Raw genomic sequence first — 27129 nt, forward strand, 5'->3', positions numbered from 1 at the left:
TCCAATAGAGGGGTAATATCCAATATATACAAAGAACTCAAGAACTTAGATTCCAGAAAACCAAATAACCCTATTAAAAATGGGGTGCAGAGCCAAACAAAGAAGTCTCAACTGAGGAATACCAAATGGCTGAGAAGCACGTTAAAAAAAAAGTTCAACATCCTTAGTCATCAGGGAAATGCATATCAAAACAACACTAAGATTATACCTAACAACAGTAAGAATAGCTAAAATAAAAAACTCAGGTGACATCAGACACTGGTAAGGATGTGGAGAAAGAGAAACACTCTTCCGTTACTGGTGGGATTGCAAGCTGGTACAACCACTCTGCAAATCAGTTTCACAGTTCCTCAGAAAATTCAATATAGTCCTACCCGTTCCAGAAATACCATACCTGGGCTTATACCCAGAAGATGCGCCAACATGTAATAAGGACACATGCTCCACTATATTCATAGAAGCTTTCTTTATAATAGCCAGATGACCCTAAACAGAGAAATGGATACAGAAAATGTGGTACATTTATACAATGGAATACTACTCAACTATTAAAAGCAATGATTTCATGAAATTCTTGGACAATTGGATGGATCTGGAGTATATCATCCTGAGTGAGGTAACCCAATCACAAAAGAACACACATGATATGCGCTCACTGATAAGTGGATATTAGCCCAATAGCTAGGAATACCCAAAATACAGTTCCCAAAATACATGAAATTCAAGATGAAGGAACACCAAAGTAAGCACACAATCAAAAGTAAAAGAATGATATGACAGCTGCATATGGCAGATCACCCTGAAATTTTGGAACTAAAATGTTAGAAGGAATAAGATCAAGTGTTTAGGGAAGTTTCATCTAAATATTAATTCTGGGCCACCCTGAACTATATGAAACCACACATTATAAAAAAGAAATAAAAGAGAAAGAAATAAACCTAAAAGAGTGCTGAAGGAGGATGAACTGAGCCCACAGACTCCACAGAGAGTTCAGTGGAGCTGGATTAGAGTCTGCTCTGAAAAGGCAAAGGTCTTACAGATTGTTTCCAAACTTACTTCTCCAATAGTAATTTGTATCCGTGGGTATTTAGGAGCCCAGATATCCACAGGAAACCCTATATGATCCCCTTTTATAATTCTTACTACATTCCTGAATCATCTTTCTCATTTTCTTGTTCTCAGTGCTTGATTCTATCAAGGACTATGTATGTAGGCAGATTAGGCAGAGTGTTAAAGCAGCTATGAGTACAAATGCCCAGGGTGAATACAAACAGAGGAAATCTCAAAATAGAACTGTTTCATGTTTTCTTAAGACCTATGAATTACGATATTCTACGGTAGTAAAAGTTTTACCAGAAAAGACATCATGAAGAGGTGAGATGCTGGCCAAGGTAAACCAGTCCTCCCAGTGAAGCAAGATATCAGCCCATCCTTTGCTGTGGGCAGGTTACTACTCCAGGTATCCCTCACCTCAGCCTGGGACAGGAAGAACAGCTTGCAGTTGTGCAATGATAGCACTGAGGTCTGAGGGTCTGATTGGAAGGATTGAATGTGGAATTGTGATTGTGTCTATCTCAACATTTAGGAATGGGCAATTGTGTTTTCACAAATAAAGGCTTTTACAGCAAAGCAACCAGGAACGTATGCGTGTGTGTGTGTGTGTGTGTGTGTGTGTGTGTGTGTGTGTGTGTGTGTGTGTGTGTGTGTTTGTGTGTGGGTGTGTATGTGTGTGTATGTGTATTTGTGTGTGCTTATAAATGTTTTTGTTTTTGTTTGTTTTTCTTTTTTTACAATAAATTTAAAGACAAAACTCCAGAAAACAAATATTCCTTCTAGTTTTTCACTTCAAAGATTTATAACCTGGTCATAAGAGATGTGAGTTTAGTATGTCATGGTTTATGCTGCACTTTGGTTCAAGAAACAAAACTGAATTGTCAATCAAGTCCATTTCATTAGTAGTCACTCTTCAATGCTAATTCTGCCTCCTAACAGTTTACATTATTTTATAAATTTAGAGCTCAAAAGTACAAAGCTTAGAGAAAGCTGTGGTTCTTTGGCTTTACAGTTATAGGCATGCTTTCTTCTGTCCATACAAAAGGGAAACACCCACTCTGTGTTTAGTCTTTCTTAATAACATCCCTCTTCCTCAAGTACACTGGTAAGGCACTCATCTCTCATTAATGCTATAGCCACAATAATGAACAAACAGCTCTAAAGTTTTACTTTTCCTTCTTCTTTGTTTTTTTTATTATCTTTTTTATTTTATTTAAGGCATTTTATTACATATTTTCTTCATTTACATTTCAAATGCTATCCCCAAATTTCCCTATACCCTCCCTCCTGCCCTGCTCCCAACCTGCTCACTCCCCCTTCTTGGTCCTGGCATTCCCCTGTACTGGGGCATATGACCTTTGCAATACCAAGGGCCTCTCATGAAGCTGTTTCTTTTTTCTTTTTCTTTTTCTTTTTCTTTTTTTTTTTTTTTACATATTTTCTTTATTTACATTTCAAATGCTATCACGAAAGTTCCCTATACCCTCCCCCCACCCTGCTCCTCTACCCACCCACTCCCACTTCTTGGCCCTGGCATTCCCCTTTATATATGGCAAATGAAGTTTGCAAGACCAAGGGATCTCTCTTCCCAATGATGGCTGACTAGGCCATGTTCTGAAACATATGCAGCTAGAGACACGAGCTCTAGGGGTATGGTTAGTTCATATTGTTGTTCCACCTATAGGGTTGCAGACCCCTTCAGCTCCTTGGATACTTTCTCTAGCTCCTCCATTGGGGACCCTGTGTTTCATCTTATAGATGACTGTGAGCATCCACTTCTGTATTTGCCAGACACTGGCATAACCTCATTTGAGACAGCTATATCAGGGTTCTTTCAGCAAAATCTTGCTGGCATATGCAATAGTGTCTGGATTTGGTGGCTGATTATTGGATGGGTCCCCGGGTGGGGCAGTCTCTGGATAGTCCATCCTTTTTCCTTAGATCCAAACTTCGTCTCTATAACTCCTTTCATGGGTATTTTGTTCCCTATTCTAAGGAGGAATGAAGTATCCATACTTTGGTCATCCCTCTTCTTGATTTTTCTTGTGTTTTGCAAATTGTATCTTGGGTATGCTAAGTTTCTAGGTTAATATTCACTAATCATTGAGTGCATATCTAATGACTTCTTTTATGATTGGGTTACCTCACTAAGGATGATATCCTCCAGATGCATCCATTTGCCCAAGAATTTCATAAATCATTGTTCTTAATAGCTGCGCAGTACTCCATTGTGTAAATGTACCACATTTGTAGATCAATGGAATAGAATTGAAGACACAGAATGAATCCACACACCTATGGTCACTTGAGCTTTGCCAAAGGAGCTATAACCATCCAGTGGAAAAAAGACAGCATTTTCAACAGGTGCTGGCACAACTGGCTGTTATCATGTAGAAGAATGTGAATTGATCCATGTTTTATCTCCTTGTACAAAGTTCAAGTTTAAGTGGATCAAAGAACTCAACATAACATCAGAGACACTGAAATTTATAGAGGAGAAAGTGGGGGAAAGCCGCGAAGATATGGGCACTGGGGAAAAATTCATGAACAAAACAGCACTGGCTTGTGCTGTAAGATCAAGAATTGACAAATGGGACCTCATAAAATTGCAAAGCTTCTGTAAGGGAAAAGAAACTGTCAATAAGACAAAAAGGCCACAAACAGATAGAGAAAAGATTTTTACCAATCCTAAATCCGATAAGGGTCTACTATCCAATATATACAAAAAGCTTAAGAAGCTGTACTCCAGAAATTCAAATAACCCAATTAAAAATGGGGTACAGAGCTAAACAAAGAATTCTCAAGTGAGGAATATCGAAGACCTGAGAAGCACCGGAAAACAAAAATGTTCAACATCCTTAATCATCAGGGAAATGCAAATCAAAACAAACTTGAGATTCTACCTCACACCAGTCAGAATGGCTAGGAATAAAAATCCAGGTGACAGAAGATGCTGGCAAGTATGTGGAGAAAGAGGAGCACTACTCCATTGTTGGTGGGATTACAAGCTTGAACAACCACTCAGGAAATCAATCTGGCAGTTCCTCAGAAAATTGGACATAGTACTACTAGAGGATCCAGCAATACCTCTCCTGGGCATATACCCAGAAGATGTTCCAACTGCTAATAAGGACACATGGTCCACTATGTTCATAGCAGCCTCATTTATAATAGCCAGAAGCTGGAAAGAACCCAGATGTCCTTCATCTACATTTCAAATGCTATCCCCAAAGCCCCCTATGCCCTCCCTTGAACCTTCTAAACAACCCACCCATTCCTGCTCCCTTCCTAGCCCTGGCATATTCTGTACTAGGGCATATGATCTTCCCATTACCAAGGGCCTCTCCTCCCATTGATGGCCGACTAGGCCATCCTCTGCTACATATGCAACTGGAGACACACTTGTTCACAGACTTTGCATGATGTTAGAGGACGCATACAATATGCAGAAATCACAAAGAAGTGTTCCCTGAGCATGTGGTTAGCCTCTGTGGTAGAGATGACACCCTCTTAGCAGAGATAAGGATGCAAGAAGGTCTCAGCACCATTGATATTTCCGTGTGCAAGGTGACATAAACTTCTTAGATGAGGGAGGAATGTGGGTTTTTGAGAGCAGCAATAGCTCAAGGCTGTAGATGTGTCAGTTTCTCACTTTTGCTCATATACCCTCCCTATCCTGTCCTTCCAAAAACCTGCACTCTTAGAAAATCTAGCCTATTTGTGTCTTAGAGAAGCTTCTGAAGCTAAAATGCTCAAAAGTCAACATGAAAAAGTAACCTTCTCTTGAAACCTAACAGGTTCTTTCAGTATTCCAGATTACAGTTACACCAAACCTAAGAAGGAGGGGACCCAAACTTGATGACTACAGGAAAACATAAGCTTAAAGTATCAGTCTTTTGATCATATTAAAATGGTAAGCAAAGACTGGAGTGTTGCCCCCCATGTAATGTTTGATATTGAATTACCTTCCTATTCAGTTGCCAGGTTATGATTAAAAACATTATTTGAAGCTTCAATGGTGATTCATACATTTAATCCAAGCAACTGGGAGAAAGAATCATTCAATCTCTGTGATTTTGAGGCCAACCTGTTCTATATGGTAAACTCCAGCCCAGATAGGGCTAAATAGTGAGGCCCTGTCTCACACACAAGAAAACAAAATGCTATTTGTATATCTTATTAAACCTTCACAGCAACCTTATAAACAAACAGGACTTCTGATGTACTGTGGTGAAAGAAACTGTGAATGGTGGGACATGAAGTCACAAGTGCCTGGTTTGGTATTTCCACGAATGACACCTCAGCTGGCAGACTCATGCTTCATGGGAAGCTAAAACCCAGACCCGTTTAAGTGTCAATTTTATCCATATTTCATGCATGAATTAATGATGTATTTGGAATATAGGTCCATAGTGTCCTTAAGTCAGTCAGCTGACTTCTTCAGAGTCTTTTCTGAGGAAAGCTGATATGGCACAAGCATCTGCCTGCACAGGGACACTTCGACCACTTTGTTCAATACTGCTGCTTTTCACCCCACTTCCCATGTCCTCTGTGTGTATGTGTGTGTGTTTGTGTGTGTGTTTGCGTGTGCGTGTGCTTGTGCATGTGTGTAGTTTATAAATAGAATGATTTCCCCAGGATGAGGGGTTACAGATAAAAGTGACTAGCTGGAGGTGTTATGGAATCATCCACACTTCATCCACGGAACTATTATTACACTGTTGAGATGATGTAAAGTCTGTCATCTGTTTCAATGAAGGTCAGGTACATGATAATGGTAGACTTGAGTGGTAATTCATACATATTTGGGTTAAAGTATCAAAAACTGGAATTTGAATTGTCTTAGTGGGTAAAAGCACTACAACATAGCCTGATGAGAGCCAAGAAATTGTTTCACTGAATTCTCTGTAGAAGAAAAGAGTTAACCCCAAAAGTATTCCTCTGTATACCACATGGCTTGTATGCACTCAAGGATTTGTAAACATACACACATGAAACAATAATAATCAACATAAAAGTTCTTCTCGTACATCTATAAAAATAAACAATTTAAGGAGTCAGACCTTGGTCATATAAGAAACAGGCAGCACTGTCTATTGATAAGCACATGAATAGTTTATAAACTGGGAGAAAAAAATTAGAGGTGGAATGAAAGAAAGAACTAAAGAAGCCACTGAGTAGTTATAATTCAAGGCTGGCTGAAAGTTAGTTTGTAATGGAAGAGAAAAGCAGGGGGTCCCTTCCTACCTATGCTCTTAGGCATCAGGCTTGACAGTGTATCTTCAGCTCCTCTTCTAGTCTTGAACCGTCCTCAATTTTCCAGTGCGTGGTTAATCACTGTCTCTTGAGTAAAGAACAATTTAAATTGTTTTCATGAAAAAGAAGACAGACAGTTGGAAAACCTACAATCAAATGAAAATAAAGCTTTTTGAAAGTTGTGAACATATTGTAAAATTGGTGCACTCATAGCAATAGACTATTGAAACCAAATAGTCCTTAATTTCCTCTATTTATTCTGTAATTATCATTGATTGTGTTACTCATTGTCATTTTTACTATTATTGTTGTTATTATGATTACTGTGTCATATGAGGTCAAGACTTTGTACATGCCCTACCCTGAATCATACCCTCAATCCCAACGAAGTGTCTAAACTATCCAGCATGTGAATCATCACAAGAATGTGCAACCTCAGTAGCAATGTTTGCACAGCAAGGGCTTTCACATAAGGTCTACTGATGCAAAACTATCTCAAAACAACAACAACCACCACCACCACAAAAACAAACCAAAAACAAAACATCAGAAGGAAACCAAACCGAGGCATGAGTCTATAGCCCAGGGAAAAAGTATTTGCTGAGCATGCTCATTGTCTTAGATTTGATACCCCAGTACCATGAAAATATCAGCAGTCAACCACTTTATATGGAATGACATCACTGTTCACAGTCTATATTACCTATGATTAAAAATCTAGAAGCATGTACAGGCAGACATTACCAGTGTAAATGTGCTTTAAAGGCATTTCTAATAAACACTAAGATTCATTAGCATGATTCAAGATCAAAAAATAAATATAAAAAATAGCAACATAATAGAAGATTTCCAAAAGTCAATTAAAAAATTGTGAGCAGACAAGTTTAAGTCCATCTTTTTACCAATGGTTTTGCTAAATACACAGGTTTTGCTCTCTGTGCAGGAATGCTAATCTTTTCTCTCTTCAAATATCATGTATATACATTTGTTTTGCAGCATGTGGCAAAATATTTTGCTTCTTTCCCTTACTCTCAGACTCAGCTTTCAAAAGCAATTTCCTCTTTTTGATTTGTTAAAGAGGAGGAGCAGAAAACCGTGAGATTGAGTGTTGTTCAGAGGAAATTTAGTTCTGCCTTTCTTCTTGGAGCCTCTAAGAGGATACCGACCAGGAAAGGCCCACATCATCCCAACTGGGGCATCCATTCCTTCTACCCACATCACTTCAGGTAGAGACACAGGTAACAGTAGTTGCTTTTATTGTTTTTCAATCAATTGTTCAAATAAACTCTAGAGAATTTCATATGATGTGATGTGAGAGCAGGATTGATGGGAGCCCTTTTGGCTGTTTTATATCAGGTTAAATCTGGCAGCGTGTGGAAACTGTTATTCTGCACCAGGGATTTTCTTTCAGAGTATGTGGGAACTTGTGCGCTAAGAAATCAAGGTAGAGGAATCTATGGAGTTCATGACTCTTTAACTGGATTACATGTTTATATATTACATATTTGACAGATGTGATAATAGTATCCAGGTAGAGTGTGTCAGTGTGTAAATGTACTGCCTACTGAATACCTGAGCTTGATCCCTGTAAATCAAAGAAAGTGGAGTGGGAGAACTCACTTTGAAAATGTGGCTTCTGGACACATGCCCACTGGCTTGTCACACCCAACCTAAGAGCAATATTAATCAATAACAATTTGGAAAAGAATTCTGAAATTGAAGGATGTCTTTTTTCAAGAAATAAGACAAATAGTGAATCACTTCAGTAAATTTCATAAATTAAAAAAAATAGAAAAGAATGCTATCACAAGTGCAGCTTGTGTTTACTATCTGCTGGCTCTTAGCTAAGTTATTAATGTAAGGGTAATGCCAGTTACAAATGTTTATTCTTTACTAATACATTGATATCTATTATCAGATTTTATCTTTTATGGACATTAGATCATGTATGCTGCATAATGAAATTTTGTTTATATAACTTCCTCTTGCAACATTATGTATGAATTTGTTATATGTGACATGACTGTGTAGATTTAAGATTGAAACATTGTGTTGTATCCTCTATGCCTTTTTCTGTTGCTCATGGGACCCCACTGGCAAAGTCCCCTTTCTACTTTCCTGGTTGCTTCAGATACTAAAGATAACAAATCATTTCTGAAGACTTTGAGCCAGAAGCCTCAGATGAGAGAGAATATACAGTATTGCCTTGATGGGCCTGAATTATCCCACTCAGTAGGATGTTTTTGAATCCACTTACCTAGTCCCAGCATGTAGATGAATGTGTAGACTGTGGCTGGGTGGAGAGGTTGGACATCTCAGCTGACTGGAGTTTCAAACCAAGAGATATTTATGTGTCTTGAGTTACCTCCTGTAGTGTCTGGAAAACTATGAGAATCATACTTAAAAAAAAAAAAAAAGACTGAAAGATCATTTAGTATTCATGTGTTTATCAAGATGTGTAAATAATTTTAAAGCAACATTTTTATTTATTCCTAAATCTCTGACTCTTCGTTATTTGAAGAGATTGTTTAAATTTTTGTTATTGATTTTCAGTGGTAGCACTTTTACCTAACATTTTTATGTGCTGAATATTTTGAACAAACAGGCTGTGACCATAATGCCTTAGAAGTAAATTTTAATTCTTCCATTTTTCCTAGAAATTGCTGTTACCATTAGAAATATTAACAATTTTAACCCAAATCTGCAAATGTTTCTCACATGTAATGGAAAGCGATGTCTTTCCATGTTGTAGTGTTTGGAAGATTAAGGAGTTGGTCAAACACTACCCTTTCGCAAACTTCTGTATCAACAGATCCAGGTACCTTACAATAGGATGGAATTTTAATGTTTTCTTTAGAAGTCACTCAAGGACATATTTTAACAGAGAACAAACTCTACATAATCCCAAGATGAGTGATCAGGAGGTCACTTTCTCAGCTGTGAGATCCCATAATTCTTCAGGGTTGCAGAACCAGGTGAGGCTTGAAGAGACTCAGAGGCCTAGAAAAGCTGGCCTCAGAGGTAAGTGATTTAAGTGTTTAAAATCACTTTTTAAAAAATGTACTTTAAATTTTTAGTAATTTAAAAATATCCGACTACCTTTTTTTGAAATATATAATGTTCTATTTCACCTGGGCTTATTTATGCAAAAGGATGAGAGAGAAGAAAAGAGTATTAGTTGGAGGGTAATTATGAACAAAATTATTCAAAATTAAATTTAAAAAATAAAGCAATCAAGTTTTAAAATTAAAAAAAAAAAACAGAAAGAAAAATATAACCCTTCTACATTTAAATGCTTGTAGGTAAGGGAATAAATCAAATATACTGAGTAGAACAATGGGAAACTGTAAGAAAAAAATAATTCTTGGGAATCAAGGATTGAGAAACCTTTAGGAGTTTATTATTATTATTAATTATTATTATTATTATTATGTATAGTCAAGAAGAATTTTGAAATCTTTAAAACTAGCATAAAAACTAGTGTTTAAAAAAAAAACATTAAAAAAAAAAAAAAACAAATAGCTGGGTTTGGTGATGCATGCATTTAATCCCAGCACTCAGGAGGCAGAGACAGGTGGATTTCTGAGTTTGAGGCCAGCCTGGTCTACAGACTGAGTTCCTGGATAGCCAGGGCTACACAGAGAAACCCTATCTCAAACCCTCCCTGCCACCACCACAAAAAAAAAAAGAAAAGAAAAGAAAAGAAAAAAGAAACAATACTTTCATGCCAGAAGGAAGTGTTTTAATTGTCATAAATATCCAAACTTTCTAACTAACAGACAAACTGGGGTCTGGAAAAGCACCAAATGTTCTAGAGAAACAAAATCCCCAGGAAATGAAGCTATGCATTCGAAACAATGCTTTCACTCTTGAGGAAAGTATTTTAATAGTCATAAATATCCAAATATGTAATGTAATTAAGCTAAAACAGTGGTCCATCAGAAGAGGAAGTTTCTTCCTGAGAATAACGTTGGAGATGAAGGGAGAGGGGATAAGAGGATTAGTCTATGTGGAAATGAACAAACCCCAGTTTGAGTTCCCAAAAATATCAAGAATAATTTTGTTTATTACTGTAACTGAGGTAAAATGTCAAATTTTATCCATTTTAGTTGTTCTATACACATTGCCACAGCTATGCTCCAAGATGAGATCGTTTTCTTTTTTTTATATAATGGTGAACAAAGGCATGATTTTCAGATTCCAAATGCCATAGATACACCAAAGTATTTAGTATTATATAGAGCAATTTTGAACTTGCAAGAAAAAATTGATTCTTAACTTATAGGCACTTTCAAAATGGGAATGTATATAGATATTGTCCAAAACAACTGTGGTTCCCTAACATTTCTCAAAAACATCCATCCCACTATCTTTCCTCTCCATTCTCAGTTATTTTCCTTGTTGGACTGCATGCCCCTGCTTGGTATTTTGAACTTGGATAGTATCCATATCTCAAGTGCCTTCGGTAGAATGTTCTTTTGTTCCTACAGAATTGGGTGAGGGCACCTGCCTGTCATCTAGCTCCTTCTAAGCTGAGTCAGGAGGATTCGTTGTACAAGGCCAAGGACTTGTTCAAAATTTTTTGAGACTTCATATTTGTAGGATTTCTAGAGTCTGTACATTTTAGGTCGAAATCTACAATTTTGAGTGTATATTTTTAGTCAGTTCCTATCATAGATTTGTGCAAAATTTTCCCTTGTTTCCATGCTACACAAATTGTAATTAGCATTGAGATCTATTCTATTAATAGAGATTTTTTGCTTTGTTTTGCTGATATAAGTGTGTTCAGTCCCCTGTCAGGTCATTGTGATAGCTCTCGGAATAGTCTGCTCCCTTCGGCTGGTAATTGTTGCAGTATTTGTGACAAACAGTAAGTAATTGAGATACACATTCTTTGAACTTCTGCCTAAAGAATAGCTTTAGACAGGAACTATGTAGTTATACATGCTGTACATTGTTCTGCCTATAACCAGGGGATGAGTCAGAATCTCTCAAGTAATAATATTTTTTCCAGAAAAAAAATGCAGTGTTCTGTTCTCTTATACTTACTCTGTTAGCTCTGGGGATGTTGGAAGTTCCACTGTTCGGTCTCATTTCTGGTCATGTTCATTCTGAGGACTTGGTGATAGTCTATTTTGTGAGTCCAGGCAATTGTGAACCTAATGCAAACATTTTTTTTTTTGAGAAAGAGCTGTGCAAAGAATTGATGGCCTTCTTTTTATATGTCTTCAGGGTATATTAAGGTCATGCTTAAGTAAGAAGACTTCATCTGTACAGAGATATTAAAGGTTAAACTTAATTGACTTTCTCCACATTAACAGAGGAAATCACTTTCAGGACGTGCTAAAACATAACTATATATGTGGATATATTGCATTCCATATGCTCTAATAAGAGCTGCACCATTCTTAATGTGATTTTTAGTTCAAATTTTCAGAGTGCTAAGTATCCACTAAATATTCTACTTAGGTAATTATTTGTAAATCTGTGTTGCAAAAAAGAACTGGTATGAAGTTACTTCGACCATAATTTTATTCAGCTGTATTAACAGTAAACTTAAAGAAAAATTGAAGTATCTCTTTTATAGTGAGTTCATTGAAGTGCTAATTTATAAATGTTCAAGTACCAATGAAAGCAAGGGTATGTGTTGCCTGTCAACATCAAACTTTTTCTCTTACCTTAAATTTCAACATGTAACTCTTATAAGCATTTTTGATATTATTATCTGTGACTAATTTAGTTTTTCAGTATGGTCAAGAAAAACATGAACTGCAGGAAACTCTAAACTGCCACAATATCTGTAGCACCATGCAAAGTGACATCGACTTAAAGGAAAAAATGCTGCAAAATATGGCTCTAGAGTGTCGTCTAGGCAATGATCTTCTGGAATCCCTCAACAGAGAACAGAACAGATGGTACAGTGAAACCAAGACTTTTTTAGATTCTTCACAGCACACAGGTATGTAGCAGAGGAATACAATGAGTACAAAGTTGCATTATTATCTATTATTCCTTCTCTGGAAGCTTTAAAGTCCAACCAGCCGATTAAGATGCTGGTGATCTTTGGGATAATTTCAGGGTTCCATATTTCATGTAGGAACTTGAAAACTCAGAAATTTATCTTTGGATTAGGAGAATCTTATCATTTCTAAAAGTCAGGTTCTGTTTGATACTCCGAATGACCCCCTGGGCAGAATATTACAAATCGCTATCCCTGAGAATTTTGATTGTTCTGGTCTATGGGGAAAATCTGAATCTCCGACTTTGTTGCTGACAGAAAATGGAAGTTTTTAGTAGTAAGAGTGTATTTATGAGCTATTTACACTAAAATGGACTTAGTTAATCTACATATATGCAGTTATAAGAATATTTTGTGTTTGTTTCTATGTGTTTGTGTGTTTTCCATCTGACATATCTTGAGAAATTTGAACTACTTGTAAGAAAAAGAAAAGGGGGGACTCTCCCTGGAAAAGACAAGGAGATTTCTTCATTGTCCTAAGCCTAGTGTGTTTCACATTGCAAACATCCACAAGTTCAGTGATGTTTGTCACATAGGTCAGTATCTTTCTTTTGGGTTTGTTGTGAGACATGTTGACATTCTGTAGCCCGTAATGACTTGGAATTATAGCCAAGGCTGGTATGAAAGTAATCACTTAGACTAGGCTATCCTCCAACTGGAAGCAGTCCTCCTGCTTCTCTCTTTGGAGTGTTCCGATTGTAGGCATAATTCATCATGCTAGGCTGATTCATTTCCCTATAAAGGATAAAGAGTTTTCTTTTTTTGTATGTCCTACATTTTCTCTACTGCTTCATTCATTATTGACACCAGAAATATTTCTATATCTCTATAATATTTACAATGTTTCATAGGACATGGCAATGCAGGGGTCTATGGGTATCATAAAATTTCAATTTCTGTGCCATGTGAGATTTTACTTTTTTTCACAGGCTTAATAAATATATTGTTCTGATAAAAGAACACCAGAAAACAATACATTTACCCATTTACATACTCTGTTGCAGGCAGAGGTTTTGAAATATATTGGTTCTGTTATGGTATAAAATGTTATTATTTCGTCATGGAAAGAAAAACATGGAGTGGATGTAAACAGACCTGCCAGAATTCCAGCGTATCTCTTCTGAAGATAGATGATGAGCATGAACTGGTACTGCAAACTCTTACTTGGCCTTTTATTCTCTTAGACACAATCTCTAACCCTGAATAATGAGATACTGAATTCAGTTTTTTTTTTTAATTTGTATATGGTTTTCCTGTAACAAAAACAAAACTGTAAAGTAGAGACTGGTTTGTATAGAGAAACTTCTTTCAGTCTCCTCTCTTTCTCGGGAGTCTACAGGAGATTCTCAGAAAGCATGTCTTTCCCAGATGAAGTTTAATCCTTTGGTACAGCCTATTCTATTACTGACAGTCATTTTTCTCCTTAGAGTGCCTGTGTCTAGGATTTACTCTTTGGAACCTGGAAGTGAGGCTGCCTGAGATGAGTAATTAGATGACAACAGGGAAAGTAGCTGAGCCCCGGGCTTCTTTGCAAACTGGGATGATATGAGAAATGTGGAATTATATGGTTTGAACAGTTAGCCTCAGGGTTATTTTCACTGAAACTATTCATAATCATTACTGCATAGTATCGTTATGTTCTGTAAAAAAGATATCCATCTTTAGAAATGACACTTTAAAAGAAAACAATGTTTCCAAAATTCTGACATTTCTGGTTTAATTTGGGTTTATGCCCAGGATAAGCTGGGTCTTCAAGTAGAAGTCTTGTTAGCTTTATCATAAACAACCAAATGCACTTCCAAACTGGTTGTGAAATTTTTCTCTCCCATCAGAAATGGAGGAGTGTTCCCCTTCCTCCACATCCTTGCCAGCATGAGCTATCACTTGTTTTTTTTGTTGTTGTTGTTGTGGTTGTTGTTGTTTTGGTTTTTTATCTTAGTCATTCTGATTGGTGTAAGAGAGCATCTCATAGTTATTCTGATTTTGCATTTCCCAGATGGCTAAGGACTTTCAGCATCTATTCATGTGCTTCTCATCTATTTGAGACTCCTCTGTTGAGAATTATCTATTTAGCTGAGGCATAGAAGTCACAATAGATAAAACTGATTAATTAGTCAAAGAAAATGCTAAATATAAAAAATTATGAAACAAAACAACCAGTAAATCTGGAATACCTTGAAAATACCTAACATAAAATTAGTAGGAATAGAAGAAATTAAAAAGCCCAACTCTAAGCTCACAAATACTTTCAACAAAATCATAAAATAAAACATTCCCAACCTAAAGAAAGAGGTGCCCATAAACAGAGAAGAAGCTTTTAGAACAACAATTAGATCGGGACAGAAAAGAAAATACTCACATCATATAATAATCAAAATACAAAATCTCCAGAGGAAAGAAAGAATATTAAAAACAACAAGGGAAAAATGGCAGATAACTTAAAAAGGCAGAACAGCAAGAATTGTACCCAACTTCTCAATAGGGACTCAAAAAGTGAAAGGAGTCTGGGCAGATATCTTCCAACTTATCACAAACCTTAATTGACAATGTATACTATTGTACCCAGTAAAACTCTCAATCAACATAGATGTATAAAATACAATATATTAAGAAAAATCCAAATTCAAACAATATCTTTCCACAATTCCAGCTCTATAGAAGAGATAAGAAGGAAAAATCCAACCTTAGAAGGTTAATCCATACAGGAAAACACAGGAGATAAATACATCTGTACCAGCAAAAAAGAGGAAAGCACACACACACACACACACACACACACACACACACACAGAGAGAGAGAGAGAGAGAGAGAGAGACAGACAGACAGACAGACAGACAGACAGACAGAGAGACAGAGAAACAGGGGGATAGAGGGACAGAGAGAGAGGGTGGGGGAGGAGAACTAACAAAAATTTAAACACATTCATATTTTAAAATATAATTACTCACTTAAATAGACATCATGCCATTCAGGTGTCATATGTAAAATACTCTAAATACTAGCAAATATCTCCATATCTACTCAGTTCTATCACTAATGTATCCTCTCTGGAGCATGGATCTTAATGCAGTGTTTTACAGAGCAATTTTCATTTTTATAAATTTTCTTGAATTTGGGGCATTACTTTGCAAATGAATACTTCCTAAATGCTTATGAAGTATTCCAGAATTCACATTTAATTAATTTCATAGAGTATCAGAAGTTCTTTAATGATCTATAAATTTTTATGGGCCTTGAGCAAGAAGATTGTGAGTTCAAGGATAGGCTTGGTATGTAGAGAGTCTAGGTCTAAGAAACATAGTCACAAATCATGTAATGAACCCAGTATCTCAGGACACCTGGAGGTTTTATTTTAAGTAACTTATTGAAGTGTCATAGTTTTGATTTAAATGGGCTACTAGTAGGAATCCATTTTAGAAAATGAATACAGTGGGACTGAGCAGTGGGAGGATAGACCACCCGAGAATGACACAGGAATGCTGGGAAATTTCCCTTCTTGTTCTTCTCTAATCAGAAATTTTATTGTAAGGTCTGTTCTTTCCTTTACAGAACTTCCTTCAGCACGTGGTTCCTTCAGAAAGTTGCTGGATTGGATTGTCATATGATAACAAGAAAAAAGATTGGGCATGGATTGACAATGGCCCATCTAAACTGTGAGTTTCTGAGCCCTTCAGACTCTAACACTAGTGTGGGAATTGGGAGGATTGTGTGTAAAGGCTTTTCTCTCATTTCACATTTTCCTTATTTTCTATGACTTTCCTCATTTTCTATGGAGCTCAGGGGTAAGGACAAGTTGCATAAGACAGAGTCTGAACAAGAGTTACAGAGGGAAAATGTATAGTCTAGGAGATAAACAAAAGAGGCTTAATACTGCATACATCTCAGGTCTTTGTCTTCTAAGTGGCAAAGGCCCCTAGAAAGTAAACAACTTGAGATGATGTGAAGTGATTGAATGATCATGGCAGGTACATTTAGTCTCTCGGATATTCATGTGACATTTTTTATTGTTGTTCACTTACATAATTATTGATTACTAAAAATATAAGAAATGTTTAGGTCCCTTCCGGTCAGTGCCAGCACCTGGTCACCTTGGGCTTGGAGTCGATGGACACCCCCAATGTCCCTAGAGGCCTCTCCACACAATCTTAGGACCTCTGGTGAGAGGAACAGAACTTCTGCCAGGAGGCAGGTCCGAATGCCAGAAATCTTGGTACCTTCCCTGCAAGAGGAGAGCTTGCCTACAGAGAGTGCTCTGACCACTGAAACCCAAGAGAGAGCTAGTCTCCTAGGTCTGCTTTTAGAGGCTAACAGAATCATGACAGGAACAAGCTCTAACCAGAGACAACTATAACAACTAACTCCAGAGAATACCAGATGGCGAAAGGCAAACATAAGAATCTTACTAACAGAAACCAAGACCATTCACCATCATCAGCACTCCCACCTCATCCTGTCCTGGGCATCCCAACACAACCAAAAAGCTGGATTTAAAAGCATATCTCATGGTGATGGTAGAGGACGTCAAGAAGGACTTTAGTAACTCAAAGAAATACAGGAGAACACTGCTAAAGAATTATAAATCCGTAAAGAAAAACAGGAAAACACATCCAAACAGGAGATGGAAATGAACAAAACCTTACTAGACCTAAAAGGGGAAGTAGACACAATAAAGAAAACACAAAGTGAGCCAACACTGGAGATGGAAACCCTAGGAAAGAAATCTGGAACCACGGATGCAAGCATCAGCAACAGAATACAAGAGATGGAAGAGAGAATCTCAGGTGCAGAAGATTCCATACAGAACATTGGCACAACAATCAAAGAAAATGAGAAATGCAAAATGATCCTAACTCAGAACATCCAGGAAATCCAGTACACAATGAGAAGACCAAACCTACAGATAATAGGAGTAGATGAGAATGAAGATTTTCAACTTAAAGGGCCAGCAAATATCTTCAACAAAATAATAGAAGAAAACTTCCCAAACCTAAAGAAAGAGATGGCCATGAACATACAAGAAGTCTACAGAACTCCAAATAGAATGGGCCAGAAAATAATTCCTTCCCGACACATAATAATCAGAACAACAAATGCACTAAATAAAGATAGAATATTAAAAGCAGTAAGGGAAAAAGGTCAAGCAACATATAAAGTCAGGCCTATCAGAATTACACCAGACTTTTCATCAGAGACTATGAAAGCCAGAAGTTCCGGGAAAGATGTTATACAGACACTAATCGAACACAAATGCCAGCCCACATTACTATATCCAGCCAAACTCTCAATTACCATACTTAAAGAAACCAAAGAATTCCATGAAAAATCCAAATTCATACATTATCTTTCCACGAATCCAACCCTTCAGAGGATAATAGCAGAAAAAACAGACAAACAAAGAAACAAAAAACAACAACAACAAAAAACAAAAACCACACCCTAGAAAAAGCAAGAAAGTAATCCTTCAACAAACCAAAAAGATGACAGCCACAAGAACAGAATGACAACTCTAACAACAAAAAAATAGGAAGCAACAATTACTTCTCCTTAATATCTCCTAATACCAATGGAATCAATTCCCCAATAAAAAGACATAGTCTAACAGACTGGCTACACACAAGGACCCAACATTTTGCCGATTACAGGAAACCCATCTCAGGGAAAAACACAGACACTACCTCAGAGTGAAAGGCTGGAAAACAATTTTCCAAGCAAATGGTCTGAAGAAACAAGCTGGAGTACCCATTCTAATATCAAATGAAATCGACTTCCAACACAAAGTTATCAAAAAAGACAAGGAGGAACACTTCATACTCATCAAAGGTAAAATCTTCCAAGAGGAACTCTCAATTCTGATTATCTATGCTCCAAATGCAAGGGCAGCCACAATAATTAAAAAAAAAAAAACTTTAGCAAAGCTCAAAGTATACATTGCACCTTACACAATAATAGTGGGAGTCTTCAACACACCACTTTCATCAATGGACAGATCATGGAAACAGAAACTAAACAGGGACACAGTGAAACTAACTGAAGTTATGAAACAAATGGATTTAACAGATATCTACAGAACATTTTATCCTAAAACAAAAGGATATACCTTCTTCTCAGCACCTCATGGTACCTCCTGTAAAATTGACCATATAATTGGTCGCAAAACAGACCTCAACAGATACAAAAATATTGAAATTTTCCCATACATCCTTTCAGATCATCGTGGGCTAAGGCTGATCTTCAATAACAACATAAATCATAGAAAGCCAACATTCACCTGGAAACTGAACAACATTCTTCTCAATGATACCTTTGTCAAGGAAGGAATAATGAAAGAAATTAAATACCTTTTAGAGTTTACGGAAAATGAGGCCACAACATGGCCGAACTTATGGCACACAATTTCTAAGAGGGAAACCCAGAGCTCTGAGTGCCTCCAAAAAGAAACTGGAGAGAGCACACACTAGCAGCCTGACAACATATCTAAAAGCCCTAGAAAAAAAAGGAAGAAAATTCACCCAAGAGGAGTAGAAGGCAGGAAATAATCAAATTCAGGGGTGAAATCAATCAAGTGGAAACAAGAACAATTCAAAGAATCAACCAAAGAGGAGCTTGTTCTTTGAGAAAATCAACAAGATAGATAAACACTTAGCCAGACTCACTAGAGCACACAGGGACAGCATCCTAATTAACAAAATCAGAAATGAAATAGGAGACATAACAACAGATCCTAAAGAACTCCAAAACACCATCAGATCCTTCTACAACAGGCTATACTCAACAAAAGTGGAAAAGTTGGATGAAATGTACAAATTTCTAGACAGATATCAGGTAATAAGGTTAAATCAGAATCAGGTTAATGATCTAAACAGTCCTATATCCCCTAAAGAAATAGAAGCAGTCATTAATTGTCTCCCAACCAAAAAAAAAAAAAAAAAAAAAAAGCCCAGGACCAGATAGGCTTAGTGCAGAGTTTTATCAGACTTTCAAAGAAAATCTATTTCCAGTTCTTCATAAACTATTCCACAAATTAGAAGTAGAAGGTACTCTACCAAATTCATTCTATGAAGCCACAATAACTCTGATACCTAAAACACAGAAAGATCCAACAAAGATATATAACTTCAGACCAATTTCCCTTATGAATATCGATGCAAAAATACTCAGTATAATTCTCACTAACCGAATCCAAGAGCACATCAAAGCATCATTGATCCTGATCAAGTAGGTTTTATTCCAGGAATGCAGGAATGGTTTAATATACGAAAATCCATCAATGTAATCCATTATATAAACAAACTCAAAGACAAAATCCACATGATAATCTCATTAGATGCAGAGAAAGCATTTGACAAAATCCAACACCCATTCATGATAAAAGTCTTGGAAAGATCAGGAATTCAAGGCCCATACCTAAGCATGATAAAAGCAATCTACAGCAAACCAGTAGCCACCATCAAAGTAAATGGTGAGAAGATGGAAGCAATTCAACTAAAATCAGGGACTAGAAAAGGCTACCCACTTTCTCCCTACAGATTCAACAATGTATTTGAAGTCCTAGCCATAGCAATTTGACAACAAAAGGAGATAAAGGGGCTACAAATTGGAAAGGAAGTAGTCAAAATATCACATTTTGCAGATGATATGATAGTATATATAAGTGACCCTAAAAATTCTACCAGGGAACCCCTAAACCTGATAAATAGCTTAGGTGAAGTAGCTGGATATAAAATTAACTCAAACAACTCAATGGCCTTTCTCTACACAAAGAATAAACAGGCTGAGAAAGAAATTAGGGAAACAACACCCTTCTCAATAGTCACAAATAATATAAAATATCTTGGAGTGACTCTAACTAAGGTAGTGAAAGATCTGTATGATAAGAACTTCAAGTCTCTGAAGAAAGAAATTAAAAAAGATCGCAGAAGATGGAAAGATCTCTCAAGCTCATGGATTGGCATGATCAATATAGTAAAAATGGCTATCTTGCCAAAAGCAATCTACAGATTCAATGCAATTCCCATCAAAATTCCAACTCAATTCTTCAATGAATTGGAAAGAGCAATCTGCAAATTCATCTGGAATAACAAAAAACCTAGGATAGCAAAAACTCTTCTCAAGGATAAAAGAACCTCTGGTGGAATCACCATGCCTGACCTAAACCTGTACTACAGAGCAATTGTGATAAAAATTGCATGCTACTGGTATAGCGACAGACAAATAGACCAATGGAATAGAATTGAAGACCCAGAAATGAACCCACACACCTATGGTCACTTGATCTTCGCCAAGGAAGCAAAAACCATCCAGTGGAAAAATGACAGCATCTTCAACAAATGGTGCTGGCACAACTGGTGGTTATCATCTAGAAGAATCCGAATTGATCCATTCCTATCTCCTTGTACTAAAGTCAAATCTAAGTGGATCAAGGAACCCCACATAAAACCATAGACAGTGAAACTTATAGATGATAAAGTGGGGAAAAGCCTTGAAGATATGGGTACAGGGAAATAATTCCTGAATAGAACAGCAATGGCTTGTGCTGTATGTTTGAGAATTGACAAATGGGACCTCATGAAACTGCAAAGCTTCTGCAACGCAAAAGACACTGTCAATAAGACAAAAAGACCACCAACAGACTGGTAAGGATCTTTACTTATCCTAAATCAGATACGGGACTAATATCCAATATATATAAAGAACTCAAGAAGGTGGACTCCAGAAAATCAAATAACCCCATTAAAAAATGCGGCTCCATGTTAAACAAAGCATTCTCAACTTAGGAATACCAAATTTCTGAGAAGCACCAGAAAAAAATATTCAGCATCATTAATCATCAGGGAAATGCAAATCAAACAACCCTGAGATTCCACCTTATAATAGTCAGCATTGCTAAGATCAAATATTCAGGTGACAGCAGATGCTTGTGAGGATGTGGAGAAAGAGGAACACTTCTCCTTTATTGGTGGGATTTCAAGCTTGTCCAACCACTCTGGAAATCAGTCTGGCGGTTCCTCAGAAAATTGGACATAGTACTACTGGAGGATCCCACAATACCTCTCCTGGGCATATATCCAGAAGATGTTCCAACTGGTAAAAAAGACACATGCTCCACTATATTCATAGCAGCTTTATTTCTAATAGGCAGAAGCTGGAAAGAACCCAGATGCCCATCAACTGAGGAATGGATACAGAAAATGTGGTACATTTACACAATGGAGTGCTACTCAGCTATTAAAAAAATGAATTTATGAAATTCCTAGGTAAATGGATGGACCTGGAAGGCATCATCCTGAGTGAGGTAACCCAATCACAAAAGAACTCACATGATATGTACTCACTGATAACAGATATTAGCCCATAAACTTAGAATACCCAAGATACAATTTACAATTAGCAAAACACATGAAACTGAAGAAGAACGAAGACCAAAGTGTGAACACTTTGCCCCTTCTTTGAATTGGGAATAAACACCCATGGAAGGAGTTACAGAGACAACCTTTGGAGCTGAGGTGAAAGGATGGACCATCTAGAGACTGCCATACCCACGATCCACCCCATAATCAGCGTCCAAATGCTGACACCATTGCATACATTAGCAAGATTTTGCTGAAAATGCACAGATAGAGCTGTCTCTTGTGATGCTACACAGGGGCCTAGCAAACACATAAGTGAATGCTCACAGTCAGCTGTTGGATGGATCACAGCCCCCCCCCCCCACATGGAGGAGCTAGAGAAAGTAACCAAGGAGCTAAAGGGTTCTGCAACAATATTAACTAACCAGAACCAGCCAGAGCTCCTGTCTCTAGCTGCATATGTATCAGAAGGTGGTCTAGTCAGCCATCATTGGAAAGAGAGGCCCATTGATTTTGCAAACTTTAGCTGCTTCAGTACAGGGGAATACCAGGGCCAAGAAGTGGGAGTGGGTGGTTAGGGCAGTGGGGGTGAGGGTATGGGGGACTTTTGGGATAGTATTGGAAATGTAAATGAGGAAAATACCTAATAAAACAATTAAAAAACAAAAAAGAAAAAATAGAGGGGCTAAGAGAGCACATGTGATATAAAAAACAGAGGGAATTAATATTGGCATTTAATGTTTAAGCAGGAATGGTAATGAGGGATAGGGCAAAAGAGGGAGTAGAGACGGGTTAACCAAAATTGAAGATGTATCAAAAGTCTAATGGAGAGCCAGAGAGAGGACTCAGCAGCAAAGAGCATTGACCACTCTTCCAGATGTCCTGAGTTCAAATCTCAGCAACCACATGGTGGCTCACAACCATCTGTAATGGGATCTGATACCCTTTTCTGGTGTGTCTGAAAACAGCTACAGTGTATTCATAAAAAAAAAAAAAAACAAAAAAAAAAAACAAAAAAACAAAACATGGCATTTAAAAAAAGTCTAATGGAAATCCACTACTTTGTAAACTAATTTATGTGTGTATGTATGCATGCATGCATGCATGCGTGCATGTATGTATGTACATATGTGTGTATGTATATAGATATACACATATGAAAAAAAGAAAAAAAATAGAAATGTTTAGATATACATACATATGTATGCGTCTCTTCCATTTCCAGGTGTTTTGTAGACTCCAAGTTTTATGATTATTTATAATCTGGTAGAAAACTCTTCACTGATTCTGTTTGTTAATAATATTTGTTTTTCTTCAGTACTTCACATATTCTTATATAATAAAATGTGATCGTGTTATCCCCACTATGCCCTAAAGGCTACCTCTGCATCAGCTCTGACATGTGCCCTGCTAACTTATGTCTTGTAATTATGGTGCATGGTTATAGGTTATCCACTGGAGCAAAGAAGCCCAGCAGTGGAAATATAATAAAAAAGGAATGAATCTCTTCTTTCCAGCATTTGTCATATAAGAAACGTTATTAATCAATATGTAAAATGTTGAGCCCATCTTTATGGAAATCATCTTGTCCAGAGACTGCATTTAACAGAGCTTTTCCCCTTCTCTGGTGCCTACATCTATCTATGTCCTCTTTGATGTGTTCCCTGAGCCTTGCTGATAGTGTAGAGGGGAAGAAGTTGATGTAGATGTCTCCTTTAGGGCTGAGCATAAAATGCTTCTCCTAAGCATTTTGACCAATTTACACCTCTCTGCACTGACTTCTACCCACTGTTAAAGAAGCTGCTTTGATGGGGGTTGAGAGAAACCCAGGTTTAGGCCATAAATATAAAAGTTAAAAATGCAATTTAACTTCATGATCTTCAGCACCATTTTCTCCACTTAGGAAGTACCATATTTTATAGGACAAAAAAATCCTAACAGTTTTCTTGAAACAAAGTCTATTATGTAAAAGTTGATTTTGACTCAGACATATCGAAAAAAATGAATTGAAGAAGAATGTTTCATCTGCTGAAATACAAATATTAGTGTGAGACCTCTGAGGGCTTTAACTTGTCCTACTCATTCTATTTTTCAGAATCCCATAATGAATAGCAATTTATGATATTGCATATTAGGAACTTTATGTTATGGATAGCCCATGAAAACATGTAAAGGGTGTTGAAGCCTGAGAAAGCCTGGCAAGGTATGATGTGGGAGCATTTGCCAGGCATTTGGACAGGCTCTTCCTAAGGCCCAGTGTTTACACCAGCCCTTCATAGTGCCCAGGCATCGCTTCCCCAGGCCAAATTGTGTCACACCCTCTCCCTGTTCCTCTAGTGCAAGTCTGACTGAGAGTTGTGCATGATGTTTGCCAAGATGGGGATTAAAGAGCCAAGGACAGGAAAATGACACCCGCCAGCACATGAAATGGCAGGGAGCAGAGGAGAGCTGAACCATCAATATTATTTTAAAGCCTGACCTGCCTAGCAACTAGATAAATGAAAGTTTGTTCTAACATGCCTTAAAAATATGGTTTGACCCCAAAGACACGCTATTTCTTTAGCTACTACTTAGTTTTCTTTACTTTGTTTTTTGCTTTTCACACAGAGTCCGATTTTTGTTTTGTTTTAGGTTTATTTCTTTTATGGTGTAACTTGTGGATTCTATTAAGCAGTGTCAGTGACAGTAACCAATGCCTTTCTGCTCCTCAGCTTCCACAAGACAGGCCAGCATCACCTGGGAAGCCTTCTAGGTGTGTTTGTACACCGTGAGAGGTGCTTTGAAGCTCCCATTGTTTGCTTTGTAAAATTAGGGCCTGCCCGTGCTCTCCAGTTGCCACTTTCTGGGGTAAAACTACTGATGCTTGCTTTTTGTGTTGCTCGTGGACAGCTGCCGTGTGCCATCCAGTGTGAGTGTTGCTGCTGGTGACTGTGAAGGTGTTTTGTCCTCCACTGCTGTTGGGCTGCTTAGTCCTTAGTTTTTCCATCAGTAACCCCTTCTCCGATTTGCACTGGCTCAGCTTTAACTGTCTTCTCAGTCAATCAGATGTTAAAGACCTTGAGGGTCCTCTTGTTTAATTTGTCCTTGTGATCATGGTTTCTAGAATGGCTGCAGTAGATTTTGAAAACAGACTTACCATTATCGATTTGGGGTTCCACAGAGATCCAGTTAACAGGTAATTGTTGGACTCTAATACAACTGACCATTGACAAGTGAACAAAGGATTATGGTTTTGTAACAGTGTCAGGTGAGCCCTGATATTTCAATTGAAACATGAGTTGTCATTATGTCTCAATGCAAATTCATCAGTTGTATTAGGAGTTAAATTATTTTAAAAATAAATTAATGAAAAAATAAAGGATGCAATTTAACCCCTAACCCCTTAGCATAGTAATTGTAGCAAATTCCAACCTAGAGCCTGAGACTTCCCCAGTCTTGGACTTTTGATTTGAATTACAACACCAAACATGTTTTCCCTGTGGTAAAGGCCACAGCTCCAATAAGAAAGCATCTATTTATCCTATATAATGGAAATACTGGGCACATCTGCCTGTTCTGAAGCAGGACAGCATTGCAGGATGCAGTGTCCAGTATAGAATAGGATTATTAATAAATTTCCTTTCCTGTAACCTGCAAAGCACCTACTAACCCTTAGAAAGCCATCTCTGGTGAAGACAATTGCTTGTTGGTTTGAAGTTAATTTATCTCTGTTTTGATGCCAATGTGTGGAATAGGGCCTTACCATATAGTTATGAGGGGTAACCAAAGGCAGTAACAATAGCCTTTGCTTTGTGGGAGACACCTATTGTCTCCCTGGCCAGTAAGTCATAACTCTGTAGGAATTCTGTGCTTTGCACTTTAGTTTTCTTTTAAAAACTTACATTCTGGAATTGTAATTCTTAAAAGTTAAATTTTTCATTTATTTATTTATTTATTTATTTATTTATGATTCTCTAATCATGTTTTTACAGTCCAGTCTTTACTCCCCTACCAGTCTGCCATATGGCTCCTCCTCACCCCACATTTCCTCCCTCAGTCTCCAAGAAGATGTCCACAGACACCCCACTTACAGCACCAGGCCTTCTCACTACCTGGGTCCTCTTATCTTTCTAGGGTTAGGTACATTTTCTCTCACTGAGGTCAAACCAGTCAGTCTTCTGCTGTATTTGTATAGGGGACCTCATAACAGCTTGTGTATGCTGAATGGTTGGTGTCTCAGTAACTGAGTGATCTCAGGGATCTAGGTAAGTTTAGTGGTTGGCCTCTTCCTCAGCTTCCACCTTTTCCCTAATTCTACCACAGAGGTCCTTGGCTTCTGTCCATTGGTTGGGTGTAAGTACCTGCATCCTACTCTTTCAGCTGCTTGTTAAAATTTTATTTTTTAATTACATTTTTCATAGAATACATTTTGATCAGGTTCTGTCCCCTCTAAATACTCCTTATACATTCCTACCTTCCTACCAACTCAACTTCATGTTACTTCTCTCTCTCCCCCAAACAAAAACAAAACAAAACAAAACAAAACAAAAAACAAAAAGGTAAAATAAAATCAATCAATCAAGGAAACAAAAGCCCAATAAAATATTGCCCCCAACAAACAAACACATTAAAGAAAACCCAAACTAAACAAAAAAAAAAACAAAACAAAAAAAAAAAAAAAAAAAAACAACAACAAAAAAAAAAAACCCATAAAACTCCAAATCATTCAGAACACATGGAATGTGTTTTGTGTTGGTCAACTATAAGCTTATTAACTCTTGGGTTTCCATAAGACCTTCCACACATCCTTAGTTTTGTTTAACCCATCCTTTATTCTCTCCCATCCTCTATTTTCCAGTACTTATCCACATTTGTCCTTGATCCTCAGAATAGCCCTCTTGCATTATTAATACCTTTGTTTTTCCCTGTTTTTCTGATTGTCAATTTCCTTTTACAAACACAAAGTTTAGGAAATCACCGCATAGTTCTGTGTATCCTTTAATAACTTTCCTAGGTATTTCTATGTTAAGTTTCTTTTTATATAATTTACAAATAAAAGTAATTTTATTATTTTGTTTTTATTTTGAGTTAAGAATTCACCTTACCTTGTCTATCATTGAATTCTATATCCACATATCTTCATCTCTCTGGTGTTGGGACTATGGACAGGGGTGTCTGGTTGTCTATTCTCACTTTAAAGATATCCATCATGCTTATTTTACATGTGCAAGATTTTAATTCTGTTGTCTGTTTCTTTTTTCTTGAGATTTATGTACTGATCCTGTCTGGTTTTGTTCATAATGTCATTTACATTGTGGCATTCACTGAGCTTCTTCATCGGCAGGTACAGAAACTATCTGAGGAATCATATCCCCAGTGATAACTCTTTCAGAAATAGTTTTCTTCAGTGCCCCGGAACATAGCCATTCTGGTTCTGGGTCAATTATATTATAAATGTGACCCTGTCAGTCTGG

At 37.2% G+C, this 27129-nt stretch overlaps 1 protein-coding gene across 1 annotated transcript in view; it reads left to right on the plus strand.

The window, feature by feature from the left end:
* LOC110288857 (killer cell lectin-like receptor 4) overlaps positions 1–27129 on the plus strand; it is a 69267-nt gene that overhangs the window by 37481 nt on the left and 4657 nt on the right. The window contains exons 7-11 of the mRNA XM_085840856.1: positions 9170–9330; positions 11090–11179; positions 12050–12268; positions 13333–13475; positions 15879–15982. Coding sequence (XP_085696982.1) covers positions 9170–9330; positions 11090–11179; positions 12050–12268; positions 13333–13475; positions 15879–15982 — 717 coding nt within the window. The remainder of the gene's footprint in view (positions 1–9169; positions 9331–11089; positions 11180–12049; positions 12269–13332; positions 13476–15878; positions 15983–27129) is intronic.

This window comes from Mus caroli, unplaced genomic scaffold (genome assembly GCF_978045245.1).
Source record: "Mus caroli unplaced genomic scaffold, Mus_caroli_1 scaffold_7, whole genome shotgun sequence".
Lineage (NCBI taxonomy): Eukaryota > Metazoa > Chordata > Mammalia > Rodentia > Muridae > Mus > Mus caroli.